Source organism: Equus asinus, chromosome 10 (assembly GCF_041296235.1).
Source record: "Equus asinus isolate D_3611 breed Donkey chromosome 10, EquAss-T2T_v2, whole genome shotgun sequence".
NCBI classification, from domain to species: domain Eukaryota; kingdom Metazoa; phylum Chordata; class Mammalia; order Perissodactyla; family Equidae; genus Equus; species Equus asinus.
In genome coordinates, this window is record NC_091799.1 from 42,226,763 (window position 1) to 42,250,003 (window position 23,241).

At 40.7% G+C, this 23,241-nt stretch overlaps 2 protein-coding genes across 4 annotated transcripts in view; both read right to left on the reverse strand.

Moving 5' to 3' along the window:
* Nucleotides 1-7,302: 7,302 nt before the first annotated feature.
* On the reverse strand, nt 7,303-17,700 carry CAVIN4 (caveolae associated protein 4). Its single transcript, XM_014842222.3, has 2 exons — nt 16,926-17,700; nt 7,303-10,707 (listed from the first exon to the last, which is right to left on the reverse strand). The coding sequence occupies exons 1-2, from the start codon at nt 17,331-17,333 to the stop codon at nt 10,024-10,026; spliced, it is 1,092 nt and encodes a 363-aa protein (XP_014697708.1). The 5' UTR covers nt 17,334-17,700; the 3' UTR covers nt 7,303-10,023.
* Nucleotides 17,701-17,827: 127 nt separating this feature from the next.
* The window catches only part of TMEFF1 (transmembrane protein with EGF like and two follistatin like domains 1), an 81,522-nt gene continuing 76,108 nt past the window's right edge, over nt 17,828-23,241 (reverse strand). For all 3 annotated transcript variants that reach the window (XM_044779136.2, XM_070519126.1, XM_044779137.2), the window contains exons 9-10: nt 22,343-22,501; nt 17,828-18,946 (exon numbers count right to left, since the gene is read on the reverse strand). In XM_044779136.2, the coding sequence (XP_044635071.1) occupies nt 18,862-18,946; nt 22,343-22,501 (244 nt within the window). In that variant the 3' untranslated portion in view covers nt 17,828-18,861. The remainder of the gene's footprint in view (nt 18,947-22,342; nt 22,502-23,241) is intronic.

The window sequence follows — 23,241 nt, forward strand, 5'->3', positions numbered from 1 at the left end:
GAAAATAATCCATAACCAATCTATAAATCAAAATTAGGGTGAGTTATGAGCCAGATCTGAGGACTAGCCTAGCCTGGGGCCTTCCTTCCTCAAGGAAAGAAGGGCACCAAAGAAGTGGGGTGCACAGAGTGGTTATATACCATCTTGGAACAAAGAGCATACCTCACATATGATAGGAATGTCTCTTTTACAACAGTCACGAGATTGCCTAGCCAGCACAGCACAGCTATTCACAGAGCAGGTAGTAGGTCTGCTATCTTGATGGACACAGCAGGGTGGGCACAGCAATCAATTCCTAGCCTAGGGAGAGATGCTTATCCTTAAGGAAATGCCAATGTGGGGGAAGTTGCGTCTTTATCATGAGGCCGTTTACTCTCGTCTTTGGGACACAGCAAATGCTTAAAGCAGATGTACAATGCATGCTCAACAGCCATGTCAGGCCCTTTTGGAAAAACAAGGTCAGACCAAATTAGGTTTACACCAAATAGCTTCCTCATATACTCCAATATATCCTATTGCTTGCCATTTGATTATCATCTGAAATGCAGAAACTGAGGCGGAAGAGTAGTAAGAGATGAGGATGAAGAGGCAGGCAGGAGCCAGGTCCTGCAGAGCTAAATATTTAGGTCCTCTTTCCTAAAAGTAATGAAAGCCCCTGAACAGTTTTAACCTCTGTGTAGTATAACCTTAGTTGAGCAGAATATTCAACTACCCAGAATCAGTGCAGATAAAATAGATAATACAGATATACAAAATGGTTAAAAGCTAAATTCTGCTAATGTTGGGCACTGGGGGAAAAGATGTTTTTGAATGCAGATATTATTAGTACTACAATAGCCTGCTTCTTTATCTCTAATGGCTACTTGTGGCTCCTCTAAACAATAATACCTGGCTGTTATTGCTTATTAAATGCTAGCATGTTAAGTGCTTTGCATAAATTATGTCTTAATGAAATATCTTTACAAGTGGGTATTATTTAGAAATTGAGATAGAGTGCAACTTGCCCAAGTTCTTGCAGTCAGGAAATGACGGAGTAAGACGTGAAGCTGGATGTCCAGTTATAAAGCTAAAGCTCTTGACTGCTACACTGAAATACCCCACCTCAGCTGTGGGAAACACCCAGCCTCACCTGACTTTGAACTTCCTCCCATCACGCCGCACTCATCAGATCAGACACCTTTGGTAAATCGGTACCAACCTGACTCAAAACTAGGTTTGGAACACACACACCCTTAGACACCACACAACACAGGCTGCCTTTCGAGGGCCACCTCTAGAAGGAGCACTTTCTCCTGGTTGATTCCACCCCGTCCTGACTTATTCTCCCTTACCAGCCCATGATTTTGATGTCCCAATCTTCTGGCAGCTAACCCCACCAATTTTAATGGATATTTGACAGAGAAATGCAAACGTAAATCTACTGTAATTTTCTCCTAATAAAATTATGATTGTTCTATCCCATTTGTCATGTTAAAAATTGCCCCCTCTTCCTAATCAAGAACTGGTGTGTTCCAAATTCCAGGTTAGAAGCAATTATGAAAATATCCACTAGATGTCAGCCTTGAGCTGCAATAGGGTTTCCTGGGACGTGGAGGAGGGAGCTAGTAAGGAGCAAGCCTAGAATGGAAAACCCTAGGTGTTTGGGTGATTTCCTTGGCAGTGTGAACTAGGACAGAAACTGTAGTTAGCTTTTTGTGTTTTGATTTTTCAACGACTATAGATAATTAGATCAATAAATTAGATCATGTCGTTCCTCTGCTCGACAAGCTCCAGTGTGTCCTTCTCATTCAGAGTAAAAAGCAAAGTCCTTACCACAGTCTGTAACACCGCCTCCTCTCCCTCGTCCATCGTCGCCCACTTCAGCCACACTGAAACATGCCTAAAACATTTTTCCCAGAATTACCTGCCTGGTTGATTCTCATTAGATTCAGGATATTGAGGCTTCCTTCTCACAGAGGCCTTCCTGGACACCCTTCCTAAAATGGCACCAGCCTGCACCACCACACCCATAACACCCCGCTCCCTTACCCTGACTTATTTTTCCTCATAAAGCTTATCACCACCTGGCATAGTTTCTTACTCATTGTTAGTCTCTCCCTGGATTGTCAGCTCTCCGAAAGCAGGGACTTTGTCTTGTTCACTGCTTCGTTCCCGGAGCCTAGACCAGGACCAGGCGTACAGGTGCTGCTCAGTATACACGAAATAAATGGTCTTAATTCAAAGATCTTCAGAGAAGATGTCATAGTTCAAAGAGTCATTTATTTTCATTTGGTAGATACTTATTAACTACCTAATATAAAGTAGGCATTGAATTGTGGGAGGTACAAGAGACAATATCTTATTGATGAGAAACACAGTTAGGTCTCTGGCTCTTAGTTCATAGGATCTCAGCGAGAACACCTATTATAAAAGGCTTTACCAAAAAAACTATACGACAATCATGGCTGCTCATTGTGAAAAACTGTGGAGCAGAAAGATGATGCATGCATTCATCTCTAGGCAACTACATTTACTACCCTCCCTCCAAATAGAAAATTAATTCTTCAAACTTTTCTGGAAGGAGATGTTTCTGTAGAGTGGGAGCTTTCCTCGTGGATAACCCGATTCCCTTCCCCTACGGTTGAGATCCATTTTCTTTTGCTTCCCCCTCAGCGACACTGGAGACCACCCAGTCACCCAGCTCCCTCAACCTGTGCTATTTAAAGGTGTTCCTGGCTTTGATCTTTAATTCACAGTTAAGAGACTTAGTTGGTTTTTGCCTAGAAGACTCATGATTAAGTTTCATGATTTCCATGTCCATTCTCCCCATTCCTGCACCTCGTGCCCAGGGAAGAAAAAAATATAATAATCGTCTTTTCAGCACAAAATTTTGAGAGAAAGTCAAGAAAAATAATCCACCACATGCATATGGCCTACAAACCATAGGAGTAAATTACAGACTCCTTTGGACTCTAATCAATTACTTCCCCACTTCCCAGCCCCTCTACCCTCGCAGATGCCGTCATTCTAGGGAAAAAAATAGAGAAATGCTTAAGCAAATTATCCCTGGAAGATGATAATTTTTAAGAATAAGGGAGAATAACTAGTAAACCTTAAGTGATTTTACTCTCCAACACAGTTTGCCTGTAATGCTGGTAATTTCTTTTTATGTGAGAAAGATGTACGAGTTTCAAACAGAGAATATTTTTGTGCCTTTTCCTCATGGATCTACAACCTATGGTTTATTTGGATATTTTCTCTCCTGTTGAAGAAAATTTAGTCCTATTTCTTTACAATTGACAAGTATATGTTTCCCTCTGAAATCTCTTCCATTGCTTTGAACTAGAGCCGAGCAAATCCCATGCATAATTCTGTCAATCTATTTCTTCTCCTTATGGAATCATTCCAAATACATGTGGCCACTTAAAAGGTGCTAATACAATTACGGTGACAAACTCATTTCAATGGACTTTATTTTACCCTGAAACAGCATATCTATAGGACAAGTTTGTTGAGAATTTTAAGCTTATTCAGATAAAAGGCCTAATGAGACCCTGATAAGCTATGAATGTTAGCCCAGGAGATGATCAGGGTAACTTGGCTGCTTTACAATATTATGCTGAGGGCAAACTTCAGCCAGCAGCAATACCTTAATGGACTCAGCAGGAAATTGCACCAAACCCTCCAGACGGTGGTGCTCCCTGTAGTTCTCAATTTAAGCTTAGGACAATATTTAGTGTATCTCTTATCTTAAAGTGAATTATGTCAGGGAGGGATGGAAACCAGTGTTTGAGAATAGAGAATTCCTGCCTTTACAAAGGTAAGGATAGTCACAGACTGATGAGGAGAAAATTATTCTTGAAATGAGAGCCCGAGAATATTATTCACGATTCAGAAGAATGGTTTAATTCAGGAGTTAGCCGACTTCTTTATCCACTCCTTCCTTCCAAGAGATCTTTATCCACTCCTTCCTTCAAAGTCAAACTGCCTGCATTTCCTGATGAAACCCCACAATTTCACTTACCTATACTTCATCTAACAAGTGTGTTTCTCCAGCCCTCTCCTCTGGGCTGTGGTCTGTAATACCCAACTTTGAGTTGCCTATCCTCCACTTGGTGCTCTCTGAAGACACACTGAGTCCAAAACAGGCCTCAGAGAAGTAGCTGCTACCCTCACTGGGCTACGTTTCACTCTGCACATCAGGCCTCAACAGCACAAACCAGGCTGTGGCTTCAGTTGGACCCTAGGTTCAGGCGTGGCGGATTTTCTGGCCCAGTGGCTCATCTTTCTGCCTCCTGTGTCCTTTCTATCCGCCCACCTGAGCTGGGTTACTAGCCTTCACTCCTGCTGGTACCCCTTGCGGAGTAGGCGAGGCAGGCCTGTGGGCTTCACTGCTGGCTGATAAAATGAACTCTGCTTCTGCTGCACAGACCTTGCCCCTCCTACTGCCACACCAGAGCACGCAGGTCCCCAGGAAGCCACATTCTCCAACAGAATTTACCAGATGCTCTACATTTGAGGGATTTGTTGGACGTTTACCCAGGCTGTAATAAAGATGACACTTTGGTCTCCATTTTGCTGGTGATCCTTATATGAACTCTTCCATTAGCCAGAACCTTGGAGAAGAGGAATGGGTTACAGCAAACCCCACATTGAACCCCTAATACATTCGTGATGCTGTGTTTCAGATCTAATGTGACAGACACTAAGGGATGAGATTTGAAACCAAAGTACCCATGATGAGATCAAGGCTCTTGCTGCAAACACGGTGACTGATATGAGTAGCTACAGGAACCTAGGCAACTCGCCTCGGCCAACGCAGCAGGTTACAGCAGGTTTTACTGTAGTGTCAGCTGGAATAAAAGCACAGCTTTGGCTGGAATCCTCAGATGCCAAACAAGAACTGAGATTTAAAAAAAAAGATCCAGGGCCTGTCCCGTGGCTGAGTGATTCAAGTTCTGCACACTCCACTTCAGCAGCCCAGGTTTGCAGGTTCAGATCCCTGGTGCAGACCTACTCCACTCATCAGCCACGCTGTGGAGGCATCCCACAGACAAAAAAATAGAGGAAGACTAGCACAGATGTTAGTGCAGGGCTACTCTTCTCAAGCGAAAAAAAGAGGAGGATTGGCAGTGGATATTGGCTCAGGGTGAATCTTCCTCGGCAAAAAAAATAAATAAATAAATCCATTCTAAGAATCAGGAGTAGCTTTTCTTTGAACCACACAATGAGCAAGCAGAAATCTGGCCTTGAGTAAAACTATAGCTGGAAGAAAAGCTCTCACAACGGCCTTACACCTGAAAGGCAATTCTGCTTCTCAAGGACTTGGAGTCCAGCTGGAGAGGGCAAGGCACTTGCTAGAGCCAGGAGAGGATCACTTCAAATCAAGCTTTTCTTTAAGCACAGGTGACGGCCATGACGGCTAGACTAGGCAGACCTCTAGTGTGGGAGCTTGTGGAGTACAGGCATGGCTCCTCTTTGTTTTCCAGGCTGGGCTGAGGGACTAGCAAGCAATGCCGTCAGTGCAGAGAGTCAGAGGAGCATCAGGAGAGGGCTCTTTCAGAATACGGAACAGAGTATCGTATTTCCTATCTCGGTGAATGGCCTAACCACTTGCCCAAGTCAGAAACTTGGCTATCATTTGCTCCCTATCAACTCACGTCCAACCCATGTCCAAGTTTACCCCATTCACAGCTCTGTTAAGGTTTTAGGTCAGGTACTATCCTCTCACCTGGAAAAATGCAAGGCCCTATTAACTGGTCTCTCTGCCTCTGGTGTGTTAACAGAGCATCCTTTTGAAAATGTCTATCATGGTACTCGGTTTAGAAACCCTCAATGACTCTCTATGGCCTTTGACGTAAAACCCAAAACACCTTCACACAACCTCTCTAGCTGGATCTAGCTTGAATTCTTTCTATATAATTTAGCTGACTCTTGACTGGTCTTCAAATGCCAACTTAAGCTCATTTTCTCTAGCTTTCCCTGACAGCCCCTCTCCAGCTTGTTAGATGCTCTTTCTCTGTGCTCCCATCGTCCTTTCTTAAATCTGAGGATCCTATCATTGTGCAATGATGCTGGGTTACACGTGTATCTCCTCCACCAGGGGAACAGTTCCTTAAGTGCAGGGACTGTGCCATTCATCTCTGGATTCGTGATACCTAATGATGGCTCTCCAAGTGCCGGTGATCCAAAGGTAAGGAAAATACAGTTCCCACCCTTGAGAAGCACAGCCTAGTCTAGAAGACGGTTACACAAATAAACTAGACCACAAGGCAAACGCTATGACAGATGGATGATCAAAATTCCTTATAAACACCTTCCATCTCTACAGCTTCATCATCTTATACGCAGCACTAGTCACATCGCTGAACTTTTGCTTGATGGTCTCCCGGAACACTGTGAGCCCGAGACAAGGATTGGGAAAGGGGAGGGGGAGTCAAGAACTGCGTTCTATTCATCCTCAGTACCTCACACAGAATCTGGCATATAAAGGTGCCATATATATATTGACTAAATAGAATAATCATAATCATGCCCTTCTTAGGGGGTGGAAGGTGACCACGGAGAGCTAAAACGAGTAAATTGACATTATCACTGAACTTAAAAGTCACCTCCCAGAATGAAAGGGAAAGGTGGTATTCAAGGCAGACAAAAACGACATGAGCAAAGGCATCAAGTGGCAGGCCAGTCTGGGAGTGTCCTTGACGGGCACAGCTGATTTCAGAAAGATCCCAAGGTACAACCAAAGCCTGAGGATATTCTGCCACTCCATGCTACCCTCTCAGGGATCCTGGGATGACGTGAGAGACTCCCAGGAAAGAAGCAGTTACCCCAGATCTCCTATCCACTTATGAAATGCCCTGAGGGATTCTGACCTGGTACGGCCAGCTATAAATCCTGAGACATCACATAACTCAGAGGTGGTCACAAGAACAACACACACAATTCAGCACCGAGGCTTCTTCATTTTTCCTGCACTACAGACCAAGTACCAGCATGCCCCAAATTCAAATAGAATCGAGGACGAGACCACAGTGGTCATTCTCCCTAGTCTGGACTCAAATATGCCAGAGCAATTTATTTTGAGATCTTAATCTGTAATTTTTTTAGCAGGTTTCAATAAAAAAAAGCTATAGAAAACATGTCTTAGAAGGAATAAAGGCCCCAGAATTTCATGTGACGGAACTGCACAATGAACAGCGTTTTACGTAACCTGACCCACGCTTTCAGCTGACAGAATCACGACAACCTTCAGGCCCTGCTCTAAACCAAACCCTTAAATGTGCATGGAAGGCAAAGAATGAGGGCAGAATGAAAATACTGTATTTTGGTTTAGTATTTTTAATTTGTAAACACTTGTTCCAGGGAGATCACACACATCACAAATACAATCTCAGCGAGCTGAATTTTCACGCGCCTATTACCACTAGTTCACATTTGGCCTGTTTCTCTAACCTACGAGCCAGAACCAGGCCACTACCAACTCTCAAAGGAAACCCTGGGTCACCACGTACAGGAGGCAGAGCTGCTCTCCCTGCTCTACTCTGTCCATCCTGTAGAAGAGCACGAGGGGCTCCAAGCCCTCAGTGTCCACAGACATTGCACTGCTCTGCCTCATCAAAAGAAAAGGGGATAAATCCTGCTGATGGTTTGATTTGAAGAACTCATTTAACATGTATAATTCCAAAAACACAGAAGTGTAAAACAGCAGGAAATCTGTTCTGTGTTGTCTGAAACTTTTAAAATAAGGAACATTGACTAAGATAATCTTTGCATTAAGTGGGCATGTGTGATTTTGCAGCCCATCACAAATAAGACAGTCTTCATCAAGAAAACAGGTTGAAAGAAGAAAAAATTATGAATGCAGAATGCAGGAATCTCCTAAATATGGGAGAAATGTCAAGAGACAGAAGCAACATAGAGAGAAAAATCCTAGTACCAAGAAAGCAGTACAAGCTAACAGTAAACTTCGAAGGACACAAACTTGTTTTAGTGTTTCTGGGGTTGCACAGTCTACCACAATGAAGAGCTGAGAAAGTTATCAGGCCTTCCTCATCAAAATTCAGGCAGATCTATATGGGAAATGTTCTGTAACATGTCAAGTCTGGTCATATAAAGGGTCAGTAAGCAGACAGTCATTATGAAAATTCCTTGACAGACTTGCAGAAAAATATTTTAGCCCAATTGATATTTACTCTACATAGGTCTAGAGAAAAAGAAAAAGCTTATAACTTCTTTACATTCTTCTTACCCTAGAAACATATCCATTATAAGAAGGGTTACTGCATCAAATTCACGCCATGGTGTCTGCACTCATTATTAGTAATAAGATACTTACAAATAGGACACTGACATCAAACTTTATAATAATGTCTTTTTTAAATTCAAATCTATTATGGCTTTAAGGAACTATGTGATTAGGCATCCAAGCTCTTTATAAACTGTAATAACATTTTTAAAATTATTTTTAAGTATTGTTCAATGTTGTATACAGTTTAATTTTCAATATAAAAAGATAATGAGATGAGCAATTTATGATTTTATGTATTCATGCAGAGGAAGAGGAAATAATGCTGAATCAAATTCCCAAATCTAGACATCTGGGTAACCACGTCAAATATTTTAAAGTTGACTTGTGTGTGTGTGAGAGTGTGTCTGTGTGTGTATTTAACACAATTAACTACTACATGAGCATCCAAAACTGATCTGAAAGCTGACTGTTGTCCAGACTCTTCCACTTCAACAATTCCTCATTTCTCCAATATGACAAAACCAGAAGATTTAAACATGCCCGAAGTGCAGAGCCAGTATGACCATTTCTCTCTTTCTTTAGCAATAATATCTACTTCTGGATTGGCTAGAGCTAAAGTGAACATATAACTGAATCCTGGCTGCTTCTGAAAGCAGCTACGATGAACTCCTATGAACACTGTTTTGGAAAGACGCTCCCTGAGGGGAAAACAGAAATATCTGAGGTCATTTCCAAACCCAGTGCACCGGGGCTGACTTTAGAAAGGCCTCTTGAAGACACAGCCACAGTTTTACACTTCATGCTGCTCAAACACACGTTGCTCTAGCCCACTGTAGATCTAAGAGAAGGAAAGTTAGAAATGGATTTTCCGGCAAACATTTTAGGACCCAACTCAAACCCAAGATCTGGTCTTCGTCTTTGACAAAAAAGAGGTCACCCAAACATTTATTTTTCACTCCTGATTCTGTGAAGAGGCTTCTGAAGACCAACTTTAGTTTCTGTCCCACCGAGGTCCTCACCGCTTGGCACTCAGGGCTTCGTCAGAAGGTGCAGTTATTTCGATCCTGGTCTTAAGGAATCAAGGGGGCTTGTTTTCCCTAGATATGATTTGAGTTTCCCCAGAATGTTCGATGCTTCCCTCAATCTTCACAACACTCTGAGTGGGCAGGATGGGCAAACGCTCTTCCTTTTACGGATGAGCTGATTAGCAGACAGCTTGCCAAGTGGCTCCATATAAGTAAATCTGTGATGCCAGAACCAAATGCTCAAGTCCAGAACTTCAGTTTTTTAATGCAAAAGTATCACAGAGGGGTGTGATTGCTAATTACTAACAAATCCACTGATTTGAACATAAGGATATTATCCACAATGAGCTATTCCCCTGGGAGGCTGGCCACCACATTAATCTAGACCAAAACTGAGAGTTCACTTGCAAATGACAGCCACAAATTTGCCCTCAATTTGTTTTAGACCAAATACCTAATTGACCCCTGCCAGGAGACTTTTCCTGGTGGGCAAGAGAAAGGAACTTAAAAAATTCACAGCTGCCATGAGAGCGACAGAGAGAACGCTGCTAGGATCTTAGAAGCCAGGGGCAGAAAAAAGAATTCCCAAGGAAGTTACAAGGAAATGTATATTATATCTGTATTATCTTTAAGATTTTAAACATAAGAAATGAAATAGTTACACCATTTGTGTTTTCCTGGATGGCCTATAAACATAAATGACTATACTATTTAAACCAGAACTGTGTGGTTAAGGAGATTTATACTTAAAATATACTTAATTCCTCTTTATGATGACTGCTTTAAATCTAGCAAAAGAGATTCATCATCCTCTACTTTCACCTGGGGTTTAAATGTGACCTTTAAAGGCTCAGGGGTCGGGATCTCCCCTACTTCACGGGGGGAACCCCCGGCCCTGGCCTCCTCGCGGTCTGTTTCACTGAGCTCCTCACTGTAGAGCTCACTGATGGGGCCCAGAGCCTCGCTCCTGGCAATGATGTCCACGCCCATCTCCCTGACCTCTTCAGGGCCTTCGGCCACAGTTCGGTCTTTAGCTTTCCGCAGGCTCCGCATCTTAAAAGCTTCCCTCGAGGGAGCTGCATTCGAAATAGATTTCTTGAATCTTTCCCCTGACTGTTTCAGCCTCTCTCCTGACTGCCTCAGCCTCTCGCCTGACTGCCTCAGCCTCTCCCTCCTCTCTGGGGTCACTATTCTAGTTCTAATTCTGTTCACTTTTTTGTCCAAATTCTGCCGTGTCTTCTGCATGTTTTCTTTGGAAAATGCCTTTTTGATATTATCAATGCGCTCCTTGCCTGACTTTCTAAGCCTGGCAGATCTGCTCTCTTCAATATAATATTCTTCATCGGAAGACAGCTCTATCGGGGGATCAAAGACATCGTCCTCCACCTCTTGATCTTCAGTCAGGGTTCTGTCTTTAACAATAGACAGGGATGTCGGGCACCGAAGCTTCTCCTGAAGGAGAGAAAAGGGAGCATGTGAGAGATCAGTCCTCTGGCCTTCTGGCCACACCTTCTGAACCTCCTCCAAAGGCTGCTCATCCTGTCCCTGCTCCTTAAATGGGGGTATTTCTCCGGGTTTCTCTATCTGTGGCCCTTTTTTCTTCTTCATCTCTGAAGCTCACCTGTGCAACCTCATTCACTCCTATACCTTCAGATCCAATTGTAACAAACTCACGAATATTTTCTCTTCACCCCCTCCCTTCTCCTAAGATGAAGACACATTTTTAAATAATAGACAGCCTTCATCTTGATGTGACACAGGCATCTCAAACTTAACATGTCCAAAACTCGAGGCCCATCCATCATCCTCTCCACAGCTCCTTCTTTTCCTGTCCCTCTCAGCAGCAATACCCATCCAGGTGCCACCCAGTTAGAAACCTCAGAATCAGGGTCCCCAATATTTTCTCTCCCTCTCATCCCATATCCAACTGGTCACCAAGCATTGTTGATAATACTGTTTAACAGACTCCTCAGTTCCCTCCTCTTTCCTCCTTGCTTCTACCAATGTCTTAATCCAGGTGCTTGTCATCGGAGGCCTGAACTTGTGCAATGCCTCCACCTCCAAAACATCACCTGAGTCTTTCCTGAGAAATATTTCTGAAGCATAGCTCTGATCCTTTCTCTACTTTAAAACTTTTGGGAGCTAATCAACAATCAGAGGATAGAGTTCAAATTCTTTAGTATGATTAGAAGGCTCTTCGGTTTGAACTAAGCCTATTTTCCCACTCCTCCAGGCCAGCAACACACAATCACTCTTTCCATTCCTCAAACACATAATGTTTTCATCCTTCCACATCTTTGTGTCATGTGGTTCTTCATACCTTCAATGCCCCTTCACCTCTTTTCAGCTTTGTGAACAAAATCTTCCTTCAAGAATGGATTCAAATGTCCCCACCTTCCCAAGAGGTTAATTCTGTCTCCAAGATACACCAAAACAACAGACCTCTATTTATAGCATTTATCACAGTTTGAACTGAAATGGAGCTCTACTTATTTATAAATGTCTCCCTGCGGCCTTCACTGAACGGTAGGTTCCATGAAAGCAGAGATGTGGCTTATTTATGTTTTGTGCGCAGCATCTATCAGAGTGCCTTGTACACAGCGGGTACATGACTACTGGATCAAGTAAGAGGCTCATGCCTTTATCAACAAATAGCTACTAAGCATCTACATGCACCAGTCCATGTTCTAGGAACTGAGAACCTCCTGAGAAGAAAACAGAGTAAAAGAGCTTATGATCTTGGAGAGAGAGAAACAAACAAGTTAAATATATAGTATATTGGATGGTGATAAGTGCTAAGCTGAAAAATAAAGCAGGGAAAGGGGGAATATGGTGACTGGGGAGGATGCTTGGAAAGGCCTCACTAATAAGGTGACATCATAGCCCAGACCTGAAGGTAATGCATATATTTGGGAGGAAAGGAGAAACAGCGAGGAGGACATTGTGGCTGGAGCAGAGTGATCAAGGGGCAAGAGGAAGAGGAGAGAAGAGAGGAGAGGCAGCTGGAAGGCCAGACCACATAAGGCTCTGTCTCCAATAATAAGGATAGTGGCTCTCATTCAGAGTGTGAGAGGAAGCCTTTAAGAAAGTTTTGAGGGGAGTAGTGACATGATTTGACCCATATTGTAAAAGGATCACTCTGCTGAAAATAGACTATGGGGGCAAGATAAGAAGCAGGCAGAACAGATGGAGACCACTGAGATCAGTCAGGTGAGAAATGGATGAGGGTGTTGGCAGAGGTGGTGGTGAGAAGTGGTCCGATTCCCAATCCCCTGTGAAGGTAGGAGCCAACAGGATTAGCTGCTAGACGTAGACATGGAGTGTGAGAGAGTATCCAGGACCAGTCTCAAGTACATGGCCTAAGCAACTGAAGGAGAGACCTGCCATCAACTGATACAGGGAAGATCACAGGAGGACGCGCCTGGAGGGAAAGGATGGGATCTGAACAGGCTGACTTTGAGATGCCCAATGGCAATCTAAGGAAGCAGAGATGGTGAGCAGGCAACTGAGCATATAAGTCTGGAATTCAGAAGAGAGGTCTGGACTAGAGATATACATTTAGGAATCATTAACATAATGATGAAATTAAAAATCATGAGACCAGATGAAAGAGATCACCAAGAAACTGAGCGAATGAGTCTACACTCCGTTATTCAAAACCCCTTGGCGCCATGGTGTGTTTCAGAAATCAGAATATTTCATATTTGGGGGAAATATGATATATTACATAACATTCCCAGTGAGATCTTGGGAAGAAACATTTTTGCAGCAAAAATATGAATATTCACTGTATGGTGGGATAAAGAGTATAAACAGCCTCATGCTATTTCAGGTGAGGCTTTGCCATCAAATGGGTTCAGGTCAAGCTAAGTCTTGCTGCCAAATAAGTTATGAAAAAAAATTATTTTTAGAAATGTTTGGATTTTAGTGTTATGAAAAGATACGATTTTGGACCTCTGGATAAGACGGAAGAGATGAAAAAGAACCAAAAAGGAGATTTATCAGCCAGTGAGGCAGGAGAAAATCCAAGAGAGAGTAGCACACCCAGGAGCCAATGGGAAAGAAGCTTCAAGAAGAGAGGACCAACTATGTCAAATGTGTCAAAGGATGAGGATGCGAATTGGATTTGGGAACACGGCAGACCCTGGTGACCTTAAGAACCCACCCAGAAACACAGCTGCTAGAGGAACCCAACTCACCATTTAGGGATTATTTCTAAAACTAAACAGGCAACACTTTAAAGATCTTGAGATTTTTTAACTGAATCCCTAAGTTAAAATTTCTAAAAGAAACTGTGCTCCTACTTGAGATCCAGATTAAATCTGTTCAGTCAAAAAAATTTTATAAATATGTAAGAAATACATTTATACATATTCAAAACCTATCAGCCTGATAGTCGAGAAGGTATCCCTGGAACCTTATTTCTTTGGATACTTATTTAAAATTAAATTCTTTGGCTACAGGATTGGAGAGGCTAGAAGCTAAAAAAAGGCAGGGTGGGTGTCTCGTAGCTCTCTGATGAATCAGAAGCAGCCAAGTTATTCCTCTCCTTTCCTGACACCTGCTACAGGGAGGAGCTTCAGCAACACTTGAGGGGGCTGATACGGCCTGAGAAGGCATAATTAGAAAAGGAAGGAGCCAAAGAATAGTTACTGTTTGATAGGGAGGAAAAGCCCTCACAATCCTGCTGTGAAGAAATCAGATATAGCTTAAGTCAGGAATCATATACCCATTCTCAACCGCCTAACAAATTATACAAAATTAGGCTTCAAAACAAAACAGAGGTAGAGTCAGAGAAAGTACTCATTATGTGGATCTATTTACTGCAACTCCTATGAGTCAGAGATACCATGAGTTACTGGTAAATACACTGTAATAATAATTATAGGATTGAATTATAGGTGATTTCCAAATACAATTACCATGTATCTTTTTATGTAAAAGTTGAGGTAAAAAGATGATTTTTATAATAAAATGAGTACTTTGGGTCAGAGTAATGTGGCTTTGATTGAGTATCAGCGTAATATAACTAGGGGAATATTATTATATAAATATTATACATATATATGTGTATATACATATATATGTATGTATGTAATCACAGGCATGTGGTCAGTAAGCAAAATTGTTTGAAGATATGGTAAGACTCCTGTCTTGCATGATGAGAAGGTCATCAAGGTAAAGGTATGCTCAAAGAAAAATCTGTAACTGGATGAGAAATAGCAGATAAGTTTTTTTAACGCTCATGTCCAGGATTAGGTGAAAACTCAGCCATACACAACTGTGGGTGATAAAATACTAATAAACACTGCCACAAAAGACATATCCAGGGAAAACTATTTGAGGAAAAATCCAAATGGAAATGAAAGTATACTAAAGCTGAATTACTCAGTTTCAAGTTAATTTTAGTAGAAGGGAGAATCTCAATATAACCACTTATACATATTAACTCCAAGAATGAATTATAAGAACTAATTTTCACTGCTGAGAATAACCATGTGAATATTGCATAGTGTCCTAACATCTAATGAATCCTCGGTCTGAGGTCTATGTCCACTGGTGCCTGCCTTTATCCTTCTCCACAAGCTCTATTATAAAAGATAGCAACGGCATATTTACAAACTGCTGCTTATCCTGAACAGCGTAAATTCACAGACTCTTCACAGCATTCTCTCTTACAAAGAAAGATCTGACCTAAACTAGGGCCTTTCAGTTGCTTTTTCATACTACCTTCTATTTGTTCAAGTAATAATAGGGGCTCAAAGAAAAGGAAAAAAACATAGTTTCAGGGAATAAACAGGTGAATACAGAAACATCTTAACTTTAAAAAAAAAAGAATTATGTCAATAGACAAACAAGAGCCAATTAGAAATTTCAGAAACCTCTTTGTGCTGGCCTTGGTAAATCCTGACAGTCCCTGGTCCACTCCTTGCACAAGGTTCTCAGGAGGGATGCTGGACACCAAGACTGTTTCCTGGCATGTCCCAAGCAAGTGGAGGGTGAGATACGCTCACTGCCGCTAATGCCCTTGGAAAGTGAATTGAAAAATGTATACTACATTCTCCAACACCAAATCAGATTCCCATTACATACACTAATGCTGGGACGGGCCTCTGAGAGTAACGTGAGTGATTTTTTTTTTTCATATTTTTAAGTCTGTAATAGGACTTCCAGTGACCTGGAAGGAAAGGAAAATGATAAACAATTTCAAATGGCCTAGTGCAATCCGCCTACTTTTAAAATAAGCAACTCTTCTCTCTCCTCTTCTTCTTCCTAAATAACCAACAGGCTCTTAAAAACAGATCCAAAATACCACTGTGCCATCCCAGTGTAACTTTATCAGTCACCAGAGGGCTATGGAGAACTGACTAAAGTGTAGAGAATGCCATGGGGAGTTATGGCCCACATCCTTAGTATCTTACACGTATCTGCCTGCATAATCCAACTGTGTTCCTATCTTATTTTGTTTTAATTCTTCTAGGGTTTTTTCACTATGTGTATGGGCATTCATCCATTTTAAAAATACAGTGTGATAACACTGTATATATGCACCAGTGAACATCCCTGCATACATTACTTACTTTATACTGAGAACAAATCTCTGACATGAAATTTTGGGGCCAAAAGGTTTGTGAATTATTAAGGTTCTTAAATGCATACTAACAAAACTGCCCTCCAGAAAATTAATTGCACCAATTAATATTCCCACCAGCAGAATACTGAAGTACTTGTTTTTTTCTACCCTCGAACTCTATGTTTCAGTAACTGTAAATATTTAAATAGGTGAAAGTGGAACTCTGCTCATTTATTTTGTCTTTTGTGAACTTCTGATAACGACTTTCCTGTTTTTCCACCATGGGAGGAGAGTTCAACTTTATCCTTTTGATTTAGAAGAGCTTTAAAATATATTATAGATACTAAGCATTTGCCATGGATATGTTCCAATTTCAAAAACCACAAGTATCAAGCGCAGAGTAATATAGGAACTTAGCTCAATACACAATGCCACACAAAAACTATTATGTTAAATCACTAAGTAAAAAGACTACGTAATCAAATATAAGGAATCACTTATATGACTCCTACATTTGTATGAATATAATAAAAAAATAATTTCCTGATTAAGAAATAGCATTTTTCTTATTTATGACTCTTACGTAAATATTCCAATAGACAGATTATATTCTGAAAAGTTCACATTTTACTGTTTAGGGCTTTCCTGGCTCTCCATAATAAGGAAGAAAACCACATTGTGGGGCTACTGGTCCTCAGTTTCTTTTTTCACACAACAAAAAGGTGTTTTAAACTAGAGGCTTCTTAGGTCTCTTGGAGTTCTAACATTCCAAGGTCTATGAGAGGGCATCATTCTAATATGTCCAACATGCCGAAAGAGCCTTACCAATATTAAGTTTCAAAGGCTGAAATAGCCTCAGCTATGATCCACAGTTCATATTACACAAAATGGTTGAGCAGCTCAAAACACTGATATGATAGTACATTAGTTAACACAGAAATAAATGGTTTGATCTTGAGATCTCTGCTGATACTGAACTCCACCACATGAATATATACCATAGTTATGATGCAACACTGGAAACCTCTGACACGACTTGGCCATTAAAGGATGTGAGAGATTGCAGTAATCGAGCTAAGCACGAGTGCAAGCTTACCTGGAATATTACCACGCGGAATTTGTTTTTCTTCAGTATTTCCTCTTGCTTCGATTCAACTTTTTTAACATGAGTTTGTTGCCTCTCCACCCGGGCCTTCACGTCTTTAATGTGAGCACTGACTTTGCGGGTTTTCTCAAACAACTTATTAATAAGATAGCCTGTGTTGTTGTGTGACTGTGAAAACTTCAGTAGGTCTATCTGGACGGATTTTATGGCGTTTTCCATCTCCCTGTGTCTCTCTTCTATCCTCTTCTGGCTTGCCTGCACACTGTCCACGATGGCGGCCACTTTGTCCAGCACAGTCACAATGGTAAAAGCAGCGTCTTGGTCTTCATCCTCTGTAACGCTCGACAGGCGATTCTGGTGGATTTTATCAGCATTTGAAGCAGACCCATTATGTTCCATTGTATTTATTTCTCGGTGAAAGATGTCCTACCACAGTCGATTCTGGCACTTCGAGCAAAACAGTCAACAGGGGTGTTTAAAGGGTTGGAAACCCCACCCCTGGAGACTGGTCAAGTATTTATAACTACAAATACCCATACGTGACTGCTCTGCAACATGAGCCCTCGCAAAGCACTGGGGAGTGTTCCACGCATGCTTACTGACTGACTAAGGGACCCAAATAAGACTGTGTGGACACCAGAGGAAAGCTTCTTAAAAAAAAGCTCACTGAAGCCACCATGTTACTAATATTAAGCGTAGAAGCCAAATGACCAAAAAAGCAAACTCCAAATGTTGGGTAAAGCTCTTGCCTTTAGATAATTTACAGCAGTATTTGTAAAAGCGAAGGGGACTTTTGAAGTGAAATCTGCTTTTTCTATTAATTACAAATATTAAATGTACTGATATATCAATATCAAAGAATATAGTAAATAAACACACCAAAACAGAGGCCATATAGTGAAAACATTATATTATAACATGCTTTTCCAAACCAAATATTAAAATTAATATTTAATTTTGAACATATTCTTAAATTCTACATGCATACTTCTGAATATCTAAACATGTTAAAACAGCTGAATACATTCTACTCACACTTCAGATCCTTAAACACCAACAATCTATTAATATAGCTATGACTACAGGACAAATTTGGGTAGAGTTCTTAGATAATTTTTAAGCTCACTCTAAGAGCACCAATCATTAACAATCATTTTTGCATTTTATTCACAAACACTGATACAATTTGTTTATTTATGTTAAAACAAATATTTTCTTTAAAAATGAATGTGTATTAAAGTAGTTTAACTGAGAGAGTAGGCTTTATTCCAATCTGTTTGTTAAACAGACTATTCTCACAATACCTAAATCTACCTTTCAGTGATCGGCTCCATCATTGCTACCAGATACTTTCCCAAATTATCAGAATTATTTTTTCAAAGAGAGGAATAACCAAATTCCAGTTCATACATCTTATATTTTACATCTAACACACACAGCTTTATAGTTCATGCGATAGGCAGTGTCTAAAAAATCAGTTTCTAAATCTCAAAAACATTTAAATGTCTATTTAAACACAGTGTCTTCTAGATTTTTTTTTTTGTAAGAAAAGTAATCTGTAAACATCTTTACCTTTAGTTCATGCTTGGTCATTTGCTGTGGTCATTGTGGAAGAAGGGGGTATGACTTTATAACCATTTGTGAAGTGGTCCATCTTTGCAAAAATATTACATTCCATGGGTAAAGAACAAGTCTTAGAATTACCATGTGGTACAAATTTGTGAAATCAATTTCTGTATTTAAAAACATAAAACAAAGACTACTAAACAGTCCAAAACTGTTGTAGTTGAATATTCTAAATACGAGCCAACAGTACTACACTAAAAATGTCCAAAAATAAGGCCTCTGAAATAAATATTTCCATTCTTTAAAAAAAGACATAATAAATGTGCATCACATGGTCAGTGTACATATAAAAGTTATCATCTTAAACCATTCTGGATGACGTATCTGAAGTAAAATGACCTAGGTTTTGCTTCTGTCGTCGTCCTCTGTTGTTTTTAGGGCATTTTCTGTTGAGTTAAAAAAAAGAGAAGAAAAATGTCATTTTGTTTAGAATATTTCAAATGTTTCCAAAGTAATACACATCTCACTCATAAGGCCACACTGCATGCGATCACATGACGGGGGAACAGGATGCTACTTGAGGCAACACAAGGTGAGGACCAACAAGTCAGACTGCTCTCTTCCCTACAAAGCTGGGAGGTGAGAGGAGTAGATATACGATGCAGGTACGAACACAGCAAAACTCATTCCTGGGGTCTCTACTGCTGCATATGCATCCCCCTGGAGAGGAATGCCTGCCTTCCTCTGGCCTGGTGACTCCCCAGCCACAGTGACAGGAGAAAGGATCCTAATTGACACCCCCCAAAATGACAAGAAAGCTCAGATGAAGGAGGAATCAGGAAGATGTATGCCTGTTAACCTCAGATATGAATACACAGGAAATGCCTAGTGATTTTAGACAATGACTCAAAATAAGTCACTCCACACCCTGCTTGGGCAAACCATAAAATCCACGAAAGAACAGCCATGCCAGGGAGAAGGGACATTCCTTGACTCTGCTCTCATTTTACCGGGCATGTTTCTGCATGGTGGTATGAACCACTGTGCTGTAACTGCTCTTTCCTGCCCACAGGAGTGCAAACGGACGAGCTCTTACTATGCACAAGGCGCTGTGCTACGCAACACGGAATAAAGGGACTGCGATGAATCCTGGAAATTCCGAGTTTGGGCTGTGCAAACTCCTTTTCCTATATATAAAATATTAAATTAAGAGTTGGACTAACTTCTAAAATCTCTGCCAGCAAGGAATTTATAATCTAGTGAAAAGAAAGTCTTGCAACAATGAGTACTCCTACTCTAAAGTTCCATATTTTCATTCAACCTCAAAGAGCACTGTTTTGCCTTGACTTAAAAGCCTGGATGGTAACACTTCCGTTTTATACACTGTTTTCCACAAATTTTATCTCCATTTCATAAATAAGGAAACTGGTTGAGAAGTGCAAAAATCCTCTTTAACATGTCACTAACGCACGATGACCTTGGAAAAGGTCCAACTTCCTGGGGCCATGGTGTTTTTCAACTATAAAATAAGGGTGTTTGGCTAGGATGATGTCCAAAGTCCCTGCCAATCTGTCACTCTATGAGTCTAAAAACATAAAAGATTCCAAGCATAAAAGAATAAAATTTTACTTATACAGTGTTGATAAGCAGGTCAGTAGAAACATCCTTTTAAAAGAGGATTCCTCCCACGTAGCAGCCACCACGACAAGTGAACAGCTGTCCCATAACAGACTGTGTGGGAGAGACACTCCTTAAAAATTCAATGGAGATGACCAAGCACATAATTATGATATCTAAATCCAAGAGCGCAACACATCTATCTAGGGGAGAAAATCTCACAATAAAAAGACAAGCCTCAAGGAGAGACTGATGATAAATTCAGTGAGATGACCCTTCAGTGATGGAGACAGTGGGCAGTGAAGACATTATAACACAGTTAAAAACACAGTGATGTCTAAGTGTCTGTGAAGGCAGCAAACACATGTGGAGTAGAAAGTAGAGGATACAGACTTGAAAACTACCTGCCAGGTCATTTTAATTTAGTAGTTGAGGATTATAGCGCACTGAGAACAAAAGCACAGAGCTGGAGAAGAGGCTGGATTAGGCTTTATAAAGGGTTTAACCATCTGTGCGACCTTGGGCAAGGCATTTCCCATCCTGGGGCTTTAGTTTCCTCAATTCTCTAGAATGAAGGGGTTGAAATCAAAGTTGCTTTCCACTCACTCTGACATTCTTTGATCTTCTTAAAGGTGACACTGTCACCAGGCCTCAAAATCTTCTCTTATCTTTACCTTAACTTCTTTCACCTTCCAAATCATTTATTACCCTACTCCTGCTTTCCTCTACTAATGCCCTAAATGCTCTCCTTCTACCTCACATTTTCATTCCTTCAACGAAGTTTGCAGGTGACACTCAGATTAATGCTCTGGAAAAATGGTTCATACCAAGTTCCTCTCCTGCTCAAAACCCTCAACAGCTACAAAATCAAGTTTGAACCTTGCTCCCACACCACGATCATACTTGGCAAATATATTTCCCAAGATGACTCAACGTGGACTCTTCTCTTGGTTTGGGAATCCAGCGGCACTGAATCCAAATCGAGGCACTTCCACTCATGGGTAGATGACCACAGGCAAATTACTTAAGCTCCGCACCTATATTAAATGGCCAGAGGCAACCCTGCTGTTGCACGTTTTTATTCTATCTTCTCTTTCCTGTCATTATTTTTTATGTCATTATGTCTCTACTTTAATCTACTGCCCAATATTATACTCAGCAGTCTTGCCTAAGGGCAGATCATCTGTTCTATGGAATAAAGTCCACTGACTTTAGAATCTGAATTTTATGAAAAATAGCTGTTAGAGAACCTTTGTTATCATTTCTAGATTTATCATTTCAGCTCCAGATGGCTGAGACTACTGAAAGTCTGGCTTCTATCCAGACCTTGGATAGAAGAGCCATAAATCCATTATGGCCTGCCAATATCTGTACTTGATATGCTCCAATCCTCTGCCCAGAATAATGCAGAAAAGCATAGGGATGATGCTTATGGGACTTCTGAACCAAACCTTAAAGGAGGTAGGAAGAGGGAAGCGAGAAGAAAATACACAAGACCAGGAAGCATACACACAATATGAACTTGATTTGCTTTGATTTTTCACAGGTGAGATTCCAACTTCTACTCAGCTTGAAAAATACCCATTTTATGCCAACTGCACTCCAAATAGGTCCTTTAATTTGGAGTTTAGTTGCAATAAACTCCAATGGTTTTAGTTATGATAGAGAATTTTAAAGCTTAGTATTTATGACCATATTCCAGAAAACAAAATAACATTAGCACAATGATATAATAAGAAAAGCAGTTTTCGGTAACCTCTGATTTATTCCTTCTTATTATATTTACTATGGATAAAGTATATTCTTAGGGCATGAAACATCTTTTAGTTCTGCCAGGCTTAAAAAATTTCTGCATAGGTCTTCTGTGCATGTTCAGGCCATTCTAAAAGTTCTGCTACCACCATTATTGTCCCTGAATGCAGTGTTAGAACACACAGTTCTGAGTCCCTAAATTCCTTTATGTCATTGAATATTCTCATGCTCCCTCTGCCTGTAGCCCAAAAATACCTGTATTCCTGGGAATGAGTTCTTGCCCATATTCTAAAGAAGCAAGACAGGGAGAGGTCAGATCGATGGAAACATCAGTGAATTGATTCTAGGGCTTTTTCCTAAAAAACTGGTTGGAGTTAAAGCCCCTATGATTTTGCGTGTGCTTCAAGGGTCTTTCTAATTTAACAGCTACCCACCTCTAATTTAAAGTTGGTATTTCTCAGGTCATGACCTACCTTGTTATGCACATGACAATTGCTACTATGATGGCAATCTGCACAGCTCCGATAATGGCTGCAATGAGAACATGGGTGAGCTTTTGCCTACTTGGCACTACATAGAGAATACTAAAGTCTGTCTTTTCACAGTGCTGTCCAGTGTAACCAGATTCACATCTGAAAAGGGGAAAAAAAAAAAGACTACTATGAGAATTACAAACCTCAATAACTCCAGGTTTTAAAATTAAAAGATACAGAAGAATGATAAATTTAAATCAGAATAGAAAATCAGGCACTCTCCCACCATTGGCAAAAAAACTGCCATTTGTCTATTTCCTTACATGTTTTCTGATGCCTATTTTACACAGCGCTTCTTTCACCTACCATGATATCACATTAATTTTAAAGTTGCTAAATAGTCTTTATTACCTTTATTCAAAAACAAATATCTAGGGGCCAGCCCAGTGGTGCAGTGGTTAAGATCACACATTCTGCCTTGGCAGCCTGGGGTTCGCCAGTTCAGATGTCAGGTACAGACCTACGTACTGCTTGTCAAGTCATGCTGTGGCAGGCGTCCCACATATAAAATAGAGGAAGCTGGGCACAGATGTTAGCTCAGGGCCAGTCTTCCTCAGCAAAAAGAAGAGGATTGGCAGCAGATGTTAGCTCAGGGCTAATCTTCCTCAAAAAAAAACAACAAAAAAAAACAGATATCTAATATTCCATTCAGTGGTTATAATATAGCAATCTATTCCTTGTTCTAAGACATATGAGCTATTTTCCAGTTTTCACAATTATAAATTAGGTGTGGTAAACACTTTGGTGAATGTGCACTTTTCTATATTTAGTGCTATTCCTTAGGCTAGATACTTGGAAATAGGATTATTGAATAAATAAGCATAAACATTTACAGTTCT